The 14,526-nt window shown below is 41.1% G+C and overlaps 1 protein-coding gene across 19 annotated transcripts in view; it reads right to left on the minus strand.

Moving 5' to 3' along the window:
* Positions 1–1,737: 1,737 nt before the first annotated feature.
* The window catches only part of c2cd5 (C2 calcium dependent domain containing 5), a 126,362-nt gene continuing 113,573 nt past the window's right edge, over positions 1,738–14,526 (minus strand). For 14 of the 19 annotated variants that reach the window (XM_043713411.2, XM_043713404.2, XM_043713409.2 and 11 more), the window contains 5 exons: positions 13,433–13,483; positions 13,177–13,278; positions 12,362–12,552; positions 9,213–9,359; positions 1,738–3,720 (listed from right to left, as the gene is read on the minus strand). In XM_043713411.2, the coding sequence (XP_043569346.2) occupies positions 3,589–3,720; positions 9,213–9,359; positions 12,362–12,552; positions 13,177–13,278; positions 13,433–13,483 (623 nt within the window). In that variant the 3' untranslated portion in view covers positions 1,738–3,588. The remainder of the gene's footprint in view (positions 3,721–9,212; positions 9,360–12,361; positions 12,553–13,176; positions 13,279–13,432; positions 13,484–14,526) is intronic. The other 5 variants (XM_043713405.2, XM_043713424.2, XM_043713423.2 and 2 more) reach the window with 3 other exon arrangements.

Genomic DNA, 14,526 nt, shown 5'->3' on the forward strand with positions numbered 1-14,526 from the left:
GCACCTTTTTTCACACAGCGGGTGGTACGTGTGTGGAATGAGCTGCCAGAGAGAGAGGAGTAGGCTGGTACAATTGCAACATTTAAAAGGCATTGGGATGGGTATATGAATAGGAAGGGTTTGGAGGGATATGGGCCGGGTGCTGGCAGGAGGGACTAGATTGGGTTGGGATATCTGGTCGGCATGGACAGGTAAGACCGAAGGGTCTGTTTCCATGCTGTACATCTCTATAAGTTCCTGCACGTGTGGTTAGCTGGAACACCGTCTACACCCTGGAGTTTGACCATGAGTCAGGATGTGCAGTCCAAAAGTCAGAGCTGCTCTTAAATAAAAATTACTGCTTAAAAAAATGACAACTACTCACTTTTATAGTCATACAGCATGGAAACTGACCATTCAGTTCAACTAGTCTGCAGCAACCATTTTCCCAAACTAAACTAGTCTACCTGCCTGCGCTTGGCCCACATAACTCCAACCCTTTCCTATTCATGTACTTAACAAAATGTCTTTTAAACGTTGCAACTACACTTGCACCCACCATTTCCTCTGGAATATCATTCCACACACAAACCCACCCTCTGTGTGAAAGGTTGCCACTCATCTCTTTTGTTATCACTTAAATATAAGGAAGTGAATTTAAACAAAGACTTCAGTTATAACTCTTGCAAAAAGATTAAAAATCTGCTCTTTAGACAAACTCCTTAACTTTGAGAAAAGGAAACCAAGTTATATTATGCACCATCCAATAAACTCTGCCTTTCTCTTCTCTGTCCACTTCAGTGAACCTGAGCCTGTGGCCCAGCGACACCAGCCTGCCCCACACCGCTCCCCAGGCGCCAGCCACGCCGGCCTGCCCCACACCGCTCCCGGGCCCAGCGGCACCGGCCCGCCCCACACCGCTCCCGGGCCCCAGGCAAGCCAGCCTGCCCCACACCGCTCCCCGGGCCCCAGCGATGCCAGCCTACCCCACACCGCTCCCCGGGCCCCAGCGATGCCAGCCTGCCCCACACCACTCCTGGGCCCCAGGCACGCCGGCCTGCCCCACACCGCTCCCGGGCCCAGCGACACCGGCCCACCCCACACCATTCCTAGGCCCCAGCCACGCCGGCCTGCTCCACACCGCTCCCCGGGCCCCAGCCACGCCGGCCTGCCCCACACCGCTCCCCGGGCCCCAGCCACACCGGCCTGCCCCACATCGCTCCCGGGCCCAGCCACACCGGCCTGCCCCACACCACTCCCGGGGAATAGCCACGCCGGCCTGCCCCACACCGCTCCCGGGGAATGGCCACGCCGGCCTGCCCCACACCGCTCCCGGGGAATGGCCACGCCGGCCTGCCCCACACCGCTCCCGGGGAATAGCCACGCCGGCCTGCCCCACACCGCTCCCCGGGACATAGCAATGCCGGCCTGCCCCACACCGCTCCCGGGGAATAGCCACGCCGGCCTGCCCCACACCGCTCCCCGGGACATAGCAATGCCGGCCTGCCCCACACCGCTCCCCGGGACATAGCAATGCCGGCCTGCCCCACACCGCTCCCTGGGCCCAGCGACACCGGCCTGCCCCACACCGCTCCCCAGGCCCTGGCCACACCGGCCCGCCCCACACCGCACCCGGGCCCCAGGCACAGTGATCCTGAAATGCTTCAAATTCCTCCACGGTTGGGGAACAAGGGCAAGGCGTTGGATTCCTTTATCAGAATTGTAAATGATTGAAATAAATTAGTCAGGACAACTGTCGATAATTCAAAATAGTTCACATTTAACTTCAGTATTTTAAATGGACTAAAGTTACTGATCTTGATAGAATGATGGCAAGAGTGTGCCTTGACGCTTCAAGTCCCTGAATTCCTATGAATGGGATGAAATATTCTCCATTTTCCAGATGGGTACACCTGCAACAGCAGTCACTATCCTTACATCAGCCCAAACAAATTGGTTAAGTTGACTGGTGCTGTGTCACTGGTGCCAATATCTATTCCATCCTACTTTAAAAAAGGTACTAAAGTTGAACATCAAATTTCAACAGATGCCTACACTGGGAAATTTAGAGAAATCCATGCTCATTTATTGCCAATTATCGGAAGCTTATTTTTCACTCCAATCAACAGTTACAACATTCTCCACTTGTGGTCAATGTCTGCTCATCACATCACTGGTCACACACAATTCTGATCCAATAAGAAATAGCAAAACTTCTAACGGGTGGTTATGGCACAACAGTTCATTTAAAAATCTGAATTTCTGAATGATGGTTGGCATTATATTCACATGCTGAATTGTTTCGGAACCTGACTTTGACTTAAAAACCATACATGCAGGAAATGACTCCATTTCAGGCTCACCTTATTGTAGTAAAGTGACGAGAATTTGGACATTGGATATTCTTTCCTAACCACACGTGATCAACATTTCTCCCAGCACAGTACCCATTCACTATCAGTTTGAAAAAACAAACTGGACCACTTGTATCGGCAAAAAAGCAGCAATTTATAAATATTCATAAAATATTTATTTCCCCAGAGGAAGTAAGGGAACTATTTTCTTTCATGCTATTACATCTTTGTTACAATCTGCAAAACTACAGCAGAGAATTTTATTTTCATGCACTGAAGTGTGCAAAGCAAGTGAATTGTTGAAACCTTTAAAAATTAAGTGTTCTGTACATTCAAGTTTTCAGTTATGCACTAAATTTGCAAACAAAAACCCCACAATCGAATGCCTCCTGTACGCACTCTGGTTCTGCAATATTGCAAGTCACAGATTGAGAAGCTTTTTAACAGCTTTCATCCTCTTAAAGCTCCACCTTGAGAATTACAAAAATACCATTTTTCGATATGCAGAAATATACAGTGCCATTTGCTGGGTGTGGCAATTTCAAATTTGATTCCTAAACCTTCCAACATTTTCTAATTTTAACAATCTTTGTGAATCTGACTAGCCTATGTATTTTCTTAATAAAAGAAAACTTACATTTTTGTGGCTTATTACATTAGAACATCACAGAAAGATGTACATAGAGTTTCAGCATTTCTCTGTCAGACTGGCACTGAAGTTCTATGTTGATATAACATTTGGATAGTGGCACTTCCAGCTTTCATTTATCATTGCAAAGAGCAGGATTTACAGATAAACATCCAGTTTTACAGGTACAGCATTGGCTTAAAATACAGTTCAGTACCATTTAATACCCTTATATTTGGTCTTGGTGCCAAGTATTAACTCAAAGTTACTGAAAAAGTCTTCAACTATAGAAATGTTGCCAATTCTTAAGAGTATTTTACATATAATCTCCACATTTAGAGCAAACATTCACTTCTCATCTAAAGATCCAGATGATGCAAGGTCAAGAAATTTAAATTCCTGGATAACAGATAACGTGTCAAGATGGCCACTATTTGCTCAGGATAATCACATGTCTACAGATCTAGGACAATACGGGTCATCACATACTGTGTAACACAGTACAGCAGTTACATACAGATACCCATACAGAGAACAATGACCTATGAGGTGGGAAATGTAGAAAAATGGTCTTCGATCTGTTCCAGAAACCCAGGCAGCGACAGCAGGAATTATTCTGTACCAGTTTCATGTGACTATGTCCCCACTGCCATTTCCTGTCTGTAAGCCACTTGTTTGAGGCTGAGTTGATGTCAGCTCCACATCAGCATCTCTAAAGAAGTTCACAGCATCACCACTTACATTGATAAGGCACTGTGCCTAGAGAAAGAGACAATAGAGTGCGTAACCATTATGAGCAAAAGATGAAACATTCATGCAGCACAATCAACAAATCAACTCTACCATATGACAGAACTTCAACTTAATCATAGCTTTAAAACAAAATTAATGTAAAGGTTAATGACTGATGTCACAAATTGACCAAAAAAGGAACAGTTCTGTGTTTTGTTGTCTTTGAAACTTTCACCTTAAGTCTTAATCTTTCGTCCTCTGATGCTCGTTAGGACCTCTCTCTTTGGCCACATAATACCTTTCAGCCCATGAGTACGTTCCTTCATTCAAACAGATCATGGTTAATCTGCATTTTAAGGCCATCTACCCACCTTGAGTAACCCTCAAAACTCTTGTCTAACAAAAATCTATCAACTCCAGATCTTCAATCTTAAACTGACTACTCAACCTCAACAAATATTTGGGTGACAAGTGTTCTCAATGTCCTCGACAGTTTGTGTGAACAGGCTGGTTCGCAATTTTAAGACAATGGCTATTTGTTCTGGACTGACACACCAAATGACATAGGGCAGACAGAAACTACTGAATCCTTCAACCATCTTAAAATTAACCTTCAATCGCCTAAATTCCAGGAAATACAATTCTAGTCAGGCAACCTACCCTCATAACTTAACTGCCTTAGCCCAGATATTACTCTGACAAGTCTGTGCTGAACTCCTTCCAAAACCAACATATTCTTTGTGATGTGCAGTGTTTAGTTTGGAATGCTATATAGTCCAGATGGTGTCAAATCAGAGATGTGTACAGTTGTAACATAATTTACGCCCCCTTCTATTTTCAGCTCTTATGATAAAGGCCCAGTTTCCATTCTCCCTATCCACTACCTTGGAGCGGTTTCTGTATTTGGATTCCCAAATTACTCTGCTCTTCCACAATTTCAAGTTTTAAACAATTTAGATAATACGCAGCTATCTTCCAATTTATCAGGGTGAACCTAAGTAATTGGTCGCCTTTCCTTATATCTCACATGGTACAGTGCCAAACTGATGTTGGACAATGTTCCTGGGAATATGTGCCTACAACAGAGTTATTATACAAGTGCAATTTGTTACTCTTGATAAATTACAGTGAAATGCTGCATAATAATATCTCATATACTATCATAAATCATCCGATCTACAACAACAGAGATGGTGGCAAATTGGTATCACTCCAGAGACCCAGACTAAGGGCCTGGGGATTAAAGGAAATTCTGAAGATGCTGGAAATCTGAAACAAATACAGAATTCTGGAGAAAATCAGTGGTAGCTATCCCTCTACTTTTCTTTCCAGCTGTGCAGCCTTGGATGGCTGTGTAGGACAGCGATTTCTGGAACTGGAACACAGAGGGAATGTTGCTCAGCTGTCCCTGCAGCAGCTATGGAAGGAGAAGCAGAGTCCAGTGCGACTTCTTCAGATGGCGGCTCTGAAGAAGATCGTGTCAGACTTGAAACGTTAACTGTTTCTTTCCCCATAGATGGCGCCAGATACACTGAGTTTCTTCAGCACTTAGTGTGTTATTTTAGGGCTCTGGGGTCTGATGTTCAAAGCCCATTCTGTCGGCTGGTGGAATTTAAATGGCATTAAAACATGTGGAATATAAAGCTAGCTTTAGTAGTGGCTTAAACTGAATAGTGAGGGCAAGGAACCAAATTTGGGAAAATGTGACAAATATAGAGTCCAGCCAAAGGCAAAGGCCAATGTATTAATATAGGAAATGGTAAATAGACTGTGAGAAGAAGGAATAGCAAGTATGAATCCAAGGGCCAACCAGTAAATGGGATTAGAATTTATAAAGAGAGTGAAAAGACAAAATTAAAGCCTCTGTATCCGAATGGACAGATCATTCAAAACAAAACAGATGACCTGACAGTGTAAATAGGAATAAGTACAATCTGTAACCATTACTGAGACATGGCTTTGGGATTGGGTCTGGATTCTTGAAGGAAAAAGGTGGAGGTTGACTCTGCTAGCTAATGATGATATGAGCAAGCAAAGAGGGATGAGCTAAGTTTAGGAAAGTAAGATGCGGAACAAGTTAGGTAGAAATGAGAAAGGATAAAGCAAGAAGTCGCTAGTGGAAATGGCATACAGATCCACTAACAGTAACAGCACGTCAGAGTGGAGCATAAACAAATAAATAATAAGAGCTGGTCAGAAAAGTACATGATAACTGTGGAAGAGTTTAATCTATTATTAATATCAACTTTAAAGACTGGTGGGCAAAGGTAGCAGAGATGTGGAGTTCAAACCATGTTTACAGGGCTGTTTCCTACCTGGAGCTGGCCAGAAAGAAAGCCACACTAAGTTGGCATTGTACAAGGAGATAGGATTAATTAGCAATCTCAGAGCTCAGGTGCCCCATTATATGATTGAATTTTACATTCAGTTACAGGGAGAGATGAGTGGGAGCAAGGCTACTTTTCCAAATTTAAATCAAAGTAATTATGAGGGCATGAAAGCAGAGTGAATTGGCAAATTATTTCAAATGAAGGGTCAATAGAGCTGCAGTAGCAAACATTTATGGGGATATTTCAGAACATACAGAATAAAAATACTCCAATGAATAAGAAGAACTACCAAGTGTTGGACCCACCATTAGTGGTTAAGGTGAAAAGCTAGTATCAAACTAAAACAAATTTTGCACTGATAGGTGGCAGGTTAGAAGGCTGGACAAATGAGTAAAACACATCCAGACAGTCAAAAACATTTAAATTAATTGGGAAAAATTAGATTTTGAGAGAAAGTTGGTCAGAAATATAAAAATAGATAGTAAGAGTTGCTATAAATAATGAAAGAATACAAACAAAGAGTTAAAGTGAGTGTTGGCTCTACATAATAGATAGAGTAGACAGTCAGAAACTTTTTCCCCGGGTACAACAGAGTGTTACAAGGGGACATAAATTTAAGGTGAAGGGTGGAAGGTATAGGGGAGATGTCAGGGGTGGGTTCTTTACCCAGAGAGTGGTGGGGGCATGGAATGCGCTGCCTGTGGGAGTGGTAGAGTCAGAATCTTTGGTGACCTTTAAGCGGCAATTGGATAGGTACATGGATGGGTGCTTAAGCTAGGACAAATGTTCGGCACAACATCGTGGGCCGAAGGGCCTGTTCTGTGCTGTATTGTTCTATGTTCTATAATGAGACTGGGGAATTAATAATGGTGGACAGGAAAAGATTTGCCCCTGGCTGGAGATATCAATGACCAGATGTCATTGATTTAAGGTATGGCACGTGGTTTACACAGAATGTGAAGAACTGTTTTTTAATCAAAGGATGGGAATCTGGAATTCACTGCCTATGATGGCAGAGGCAGAAATCCTCATAATATTCAAGAAATATTTAAATGTACACTTGTGATGCCAAGGTATAGAAGGCAGTGGGCCAAATGCTGGAAAATAGGATTAGAATAATAGGTGCTTGTTTGATTGGTGCAGACTTGATGGACTGTTTCTATGCTGCAGACCTCTCTGACTATGAGAATAAGACAGTCTATTTCTACCTCAAAACATCACTTAAGTTCACAGTCTCAGCATATCTATTGCTGAAGTCCTCGTCCTTGCCTTGTTGCCTCAAGACTTGATAATTACAGTACACTACTGCCTGGAGCCCTCTGCCTTTAAACTTGAGGCAATCCAAATTTCTACTGCTAATTTCTTGCCTCGCATTAAGGCCAATTCCTCTTTCCAGGTGGCTTGCTGAACCATAATGACCCACTCTTGAACAAACAACATATAGATGTTAAAATTTTCACCCTAAGTTTCAATCATTCCATGTTGTTACCACCCCCCCCCACCCCCCCAAGTACTCTGTGTTGGTTGGAGTCATACCTAGCATAAAGGAACAAAGTTACAGCAGTTTAAGGTCAGTCATCTCAGTTCCAGAAAAACTTTGCAGGAGCACCTCAGGATAGCGTACCAGGCCCAACCTTCTTCAAGAGCTTCATATGCTCTCCAGCATAAGGGGAGATGTGGAGATACTCATCGATGATCGCACAATATTCAACATCATGCTCAACTTCTTAGTTACTGAAGTAATCAATGTCCAAATTCAGTTAGACTTGGATAGTACACAGCTTTGGTCTCACGTAACATTTGTGCCACACAAATGTCAGCCAATGACCATATCAATTGGCTCATGACTTTCAATGACATTCCCACTGCTATCAACATCTTGTAAGTTGCCACTGACCAGAACTGAACTGGACAAGCCATTTAAACATTGAAGGTGCAAAACGAGACCAGAGGCTAAGAATTTGCCAGCATGCAACTCAGTGCCTGACTCCCTAAATTCACCCATCATTGAAACGGCACAAGACAGGAATGGAACACAACACGGTTGTCTGATGAGTGTAGCTTCAAAAACACTTAAGCAGCTAGACACCTCCCAGCACAAAGCAGTAGATACATGGGAACATAGTTACCTGCAAGTTTCCCTCCAAGCCATTCTGATTTGAGAACATATCACTGTTTGTTTGGTGTCACTGGGTCAAATTCCTGGATTTGCCTGTCTAAGGGCACGGGTTTACGTACAGCACATAAACTGCAGCAATTGAAGAAGGCATCTCCCCACTCACTATCTCAAGGATACCTGGGGGAAATAAATGCTGCCCCAGCCAGCGAGACCCATTTCACATGACTGGGAAAAAAAAAAGCTGCTCCACTTCCACAACCTTCAGAAATACATTAATTCCTTCAGTTGACTTCTTGCACATCACTAATTTTAACTGCACCGTCATTGATAGCCATGCTTCAGTCACTTAAGCCCAAACTCTGGAACAGCTGCCCCCTGCATGTCTGTCCTTCTCTACCTCACTCCCAATCTTTAAGATTCGTCTTAAAATTGAAGTGTTTGAGAAAACCTTTGGTGACCGAGCATAATACCTCCTTATGCAATTTGGTGTTATATTCTATTTTATAATGCTCCTCTGAAACGCCTTAGGCAGTTTCAGTACATTAAAAACTGTGCATAAATCAGTTGTGGCAAACCAGAAGGCCACTGGATTCGTCTATTGTACAGGGCTCTAATTTTATTAAAATAATTTAGCATCAATTCATGCTTTTTTAAAAAACGTTTGTCGATTATTGCTATTCAAGCAAGACCTGTAGGCCACGTTGGCTGATCATTACTTGTCCTCATTCTAAAATTGTTGAGTACAAAAGTTAAAAATGGAACTGGGTTAAAAACCTTTTATGATAAATTGTTAAGAGGCATTTAAACTCCAGAGTTCAATAGAAATATTTATTAAGCATTCCAAGGACATTTGCTTGACCCCTTTGTTGCTTCACCGATTCTTCCACAGCAAAGGGTGAAGGATTCATCAGGGCTGGTGGGACTGTGGGCTGATGTAAGCAATACTAGTTTAATCTGAACAAGGTTCACTTCAAACGTGGTTTAGTTTAATGCATTTTACAAGGTATTAGAAGGTAACCTTAATACTTCTATAAAACAGATGAGCAATTTTTAAAACTGGAGTAACAGACCTGATTTTTGTTGGGATTTTCCATAAACACACACTGCTTCATGATATAAGACACGACTGCATTCCCTCCCAAGGCAGCGACATGGGCCCGCACCATAGCAAACACTTCAGCAATGAATGCATGAAGAAATCCACTTACTCCGCCTTCCTACACAAAAATAAAGCAGGTTCAAAATTCAAAATCATGTACCTCCCCATCTATCTTTGATGGGCCTTTTACTTGTTGTAATTTGACAGTTGATAGTAAAACTGCCCACTACCCATAAAAATTACCTTGCTCATTCTTTCTTTCCTAATAAGGGAATTGTATAAAAATGGAAGAGATTCTAAGTGAGATTCCAGGATTTAAAAGAAAGTTCAAAATTGCATTCTCAAACATGTTCATTCTTTTAAATGGTAAAACCTCTTCCACTGTTACAATAATGAAATTGCACACATTGGTCTCAAATGTGTGTTTTATTTTTGGTATTTTTAAACTTGAAGCAACAAACCTCCTTTTCTAGGCTTGGTGCAACCCACTTTGATGATCCTCAAATGGTGAGAATTTTCTCTCTCGGTAATTTCATGTAATTTTATACACATCCAACTGAAATGTTCTTAGCTGAAACAATAGTGGTTTCTTCATTGCTGCTCCAAGATAATAGCTGTGACTCTGTAGAAGCACTGTTGAAGGAGTCAAGACAGGTCTTACTCCAGCCAACTGAGACAGAGATGTAGGCTGACATTTCAATGGATAGTGAAGAAGTGCTGCACTGACAGAGGTATTATCCTTTTGAATGGGACATTAGACACTTTGATTGCTATCTTGGGTGGATGTACAACAATAACTTGCCTTTATATTACTACTTTAACACAACACAACAACTCAAGCAACTTCACCTGAGTATTTTAAAAGAGATATTCGGGTAGAAGTCGTCAGTTTTTAAAACTCTTAAAGAGAGTTTAAGAGTTTTAAAAACTCAGAGAGATACAGATGGAGCTCCAGAATTTAGAATTTTGGAAACTAATGGTTTAGTGACCAATTTAGGTACAAATACAATTGGGGATATTCAAGAAACCAGAATTACAGGAGCACAAACATTTTAAAGGATAGTGGGCTGAAAGTTACTTAAAGAGGGAGAGGCAAGGCTATGGGGATATTTGACAGCAAGGATAAGAAATTTAAAACTAAGGCAATGCTTAACTTGGAATCTGTAAGTTAAAGTCAGCGGAAATGTTGTGAAGGAAATACTTTTGTGAAGGAATTCTTTTAAAAACAAGGTCAGAGTGTCTTTCTAGAACAGGGACAGACTGCTAAATTGCAGGAGACTATAAACTCCTGCAAATTTAATGGAAAAATTCACAAGACAAATATTTAAAACCATTTAATAAAAACTGAAATAAGAACAGATGCTGGAAATCAGAAAAAAAAATAGAAAAACCACTGGAAAAGCTCAGCAGTGACCCTTCATCTTGAGGAAGGTTTTAAAGACAAAACAAAAACAGAAATTGCTGGAAAAGCTCAGCAGGTCTAGCAGCATCTGTGAAGAGAAATCAGAATTTTGGGTCCTTCCTCACTCATCAAATTGTCTCCCTAATTCAAGGCAAATATAGTGCAACAAGTCAGTTAAAGAAAATTAAATAGATAATCTGTCAAACCAGGTTTCATTCTGGGATCTGATTTGTCCAGTTGTAGCATCAGCTGGAATGACAGCAGACAGCTGTAGCCAATGAAAAATAATTCAAACTGCTTCTAACAGTAAGGACCGAATGCAGAACAGGGGAATATCATGCTATTGGCATGCATTTGATTAATTACTGCATCTCTTTACAAAGGATGACAGCAATACCACATTTGCATTTGAAAACTAAATTGATAAGGAAAACTGCTGTGTCTGTATTTGACAACATCTAGCAAAGGTAAGTGCATACATTTAGTAGCTTATTGAGCTTTATACTACAAAAGTGGCACCCCAGATCACACCATTTCTAGATTACGAGATTTCACTGATTGTAGGCTGTAAGGCTATCATCTTCCAATAGGAAGATACCATGTATTTTCTTGGACATAAAATGACTGTAGAAAGTATAGTATGAAGTTAAAAATCAACTATTTTTTCTTAAACTGCTGTCAGTTAAGAATAATATTCATAGCAGTCTGTAAATGTTTTTTCCTGGCAGCAGGGTTGGAGGGTTTGAGCTATAGGGAGAGGCTGAACAGGCTGGGGCTGTTTTCCCTTGAGCGTCAGAGGCTGAGGGGTGACCTTATAGAGGTTTATAAAATCATGACGGGCATGGATAGGATAAATAGACAAAGTCTTTTCTTTGGGGTGGTGGAGTCCAGAACTAGAGAGCATAGGTCTAGGATGACAGGGGCAAGATATAAAAGAGACCTAAGGGGCAACTTTTTCACACAGAGGGTGGTACGTGTATGGAATGAGCTGCCAGAGGATGTGGTGGAGGCTAGTACAACGGCAATATTTAAGAGGCATTTGGATGGATATATGAATAGGAAGGGTTTGGAAGGATATGGGCCAGGTGCTGGCAGGTGGGACTAGATTGGGTTGGAATATCTGGTCAGCATGGATGGGTTGTACCGAAGGGTCTGTTTCCATGCCATACATCTCTATGTCTCTAAAAGAATGAGTGAGAGAGTTTCATTGGCTTTAAGTGCCTGTCTGGACAAGCAGATTTTAGATTTGCTAATCACTCTGTAGGTGAACAATTTAACTCAGTTGGTGTGTACCATATCCAATCTACCTTTCCTGTAGTTCATCCCTACAATTTCAGTCCTTCGAATCCTAGAACCATGTAGGTAAATGGATTGGTTCTGAACCCATTGCATGTATAGAAATCGGTCACTTCACAAGAAGCAACTCTTCTAATAATGTTTGGTATTACCGTAACATCTGAAAACAAAACAATACAAAAGTATTGCAAAGGATTGTTTTTGGAATTAATTAAATTATTTAGTGTTTAATTATAGTTATTAACTTGCAAGCCATACCCACCACACATCCATGAAATAACAGCGAAGGAAAATTGTCAACATCAATTTTATGGAAAACTGGACAGCACAATTGCAAAGCACAGACTAAAGCACATTTTTTCACTTATTATGCAATACCACACAGAGACTAAAGCAGATGTCTTCCCAGATTTGCCGCTCACCTCACGCAGAGATGTGGTTTCCCGAATGAAGAACATATTGATGATTCCGAGATATTTAGTTATTTTTGCCCCAGGAATGAAGGAGAGGGGGGTCATTTCCACTACAGTGACTGTGGAGGTTGTGCATGATATTGGTGAGCGATGACGTGTATGAGCTTCAGCCAGTGGGCTCGCTTTGTCAAGTGAAGCAACTACAATGGGTGGAAGAGACAGAGAACAAAGTAGAATGCAATTAGTGGTGAAAGATCAATTTGTTTAGATGCACACGTGCTCTTTGTCATACCTTTTCAGAGCAGATGCAAAGTGATATATTCAGCACATGAAGCTCAGTAATGGAGCAGGCAATGGGCTACATTAAAGAGTGGATGATCATGCAGAACATGCAAATAAAAGGCATAAATAGCTAGAATGGGATCTTTTAAAAAGAAAAGTGGCATTCCGCCAAAAGGCTCAATTTTCCCCAAAAGGGAGCATTTTAATAGCGATGGCTGCATTGGCGGTATCTCAATACAAAAAGAAATCAAGGGAAACTTTTTTTTTGCTGAAGTGAAGTATTGATCAAGAGTGTGAAAGATGTTACTTTAGCAGAATGCACTATTTTGACATGTTCATCTCCAGGTTAATGCTGTCCAAATGAAAGTTAACGAATTTCTGTTAAACATTCTCTGGACAAAGGTGCAGCTTTCACACTCAAAATTGCGTGTGCCATTGATTTGCAATGCCATTACTGGGTAGGACAGTCCATCCTTCACCACTGCGGATCATAGGCATGTCTCCGATTATTATCACCATGATAAACTGTAACTTCCGCCTACTTGTTTTAATTGATCCACGCCTTATGGTCTGAGCTTTCTGTTTAATGAACTCTATCCAGCTGCTGCATCTGTCTGCAAAGGAACTGTAATCAACTGAGGTAGCTAAAAACAACACACAGAAAAGAAAAAGAAAAATGGATGACGTCTATTGCCTACTGCAATGCCCCTCTGATGAACCAAACATCACCGCATTAAGGGTCTGAAAAGGAGAACGAAGACCCTTTCCTTGGTTGAGTTAACAACCTGGTTTACTCACCTCTTTGTGCTGCTGGAGTGACTTGCTGCAAGTTGCCACTTTCTGTAATCCCTGAGAGAAAGATTTTATGAATATATATTGGAAAATCAATATACAAGAGCACCACAAGGCAACAGCATACCAAGGGATTTGTTCATCACATCTAGAATTATTCATCATTACCTCCGCAAGTCATATTATAATCTTAAATCACAATCTTACAGTTCTGAACTTTACAATGTGACCAAAGGATTACACTAGAGAAAGAAAAAGACTCTAAGGAAGTGCTTCAACAATGAGACACAGGTAATCAAGAAGCAAATTATACTCAAACTAATTAAATTATAATCAATCTGCATTTTAAATAAAACTTCTCAAACCAGAAAACAGAAGGGCCTTATTTTTATACTTAATGCAGCATCTTACTCAGTGGTAGTTTTATAACTTAACAGATACTTAGCTTGAATCACAGATTCTAAAATGATTGGTTAACATTTGATTAAAATCAACCTATCAATGGATAAGTCACATCCAGTTGCTAATGATATGGAAAGGGAGCAAAAGGCAGATATTAGTGATAAATGACACATGTACTAATGCTTTCTAGTAAGAGGAGACAGTGGCGTAGTGTTGATGTCACTGGCTAATGCTCTAAGGACACGTGTTTGAATCTCACCATTGCAGACAGTGAAATTGGAATTAAAATAATAAATCAAGAATTAAAAATGAGTTGAATGGTGACTGAGAATTAATTAGTGATTGGCCTAAAATCGAACAGTTTTACTAACTTTCTTTAAGAAACGAATACCACAGCTGAGCATATCAGTGCAAAAGTCAAAGGTGATAAATGTGTCAGTCTGCACGATGTCAAGAAACGGCTAAAAGCATTGGATGTTACAAAGGTTGCGAGAACAGATGACAATCGGACAATAGTACTGAAGATTTGCACTCCAGGATAAACATACAAAATAGGAGGAATAGGTTGTTTGGTCTTTCAAACCAGCTCCACCATTCAATATGATCACGGCTGATCATTTCCACTTTCTCCCCATACCTTTGATCCCATTGACCTTAATGATTACATCAAACTCCTTCTTGAAATCATTCAATGTTTT

The sequence above is a fragment of the Chiloscyllium plagiosum genome, unplaced genomic scaffold (assembly GCF_037043375.1).
Source record: "Chiloscyllium plagiosum isolate Xiang-an unplaced genomic scaffold, Cpla_swu_hap1 HiC_scaffold_23, whole genome shotgun sequence".
Taxonomy (NCBI): Eukaryota; Metazoa; Chordata; class Chondrichthyes; order Orectolobiformes; family Hemiscylliidae; genus Chiloscyllium; species Chiloscyllium plagiosum.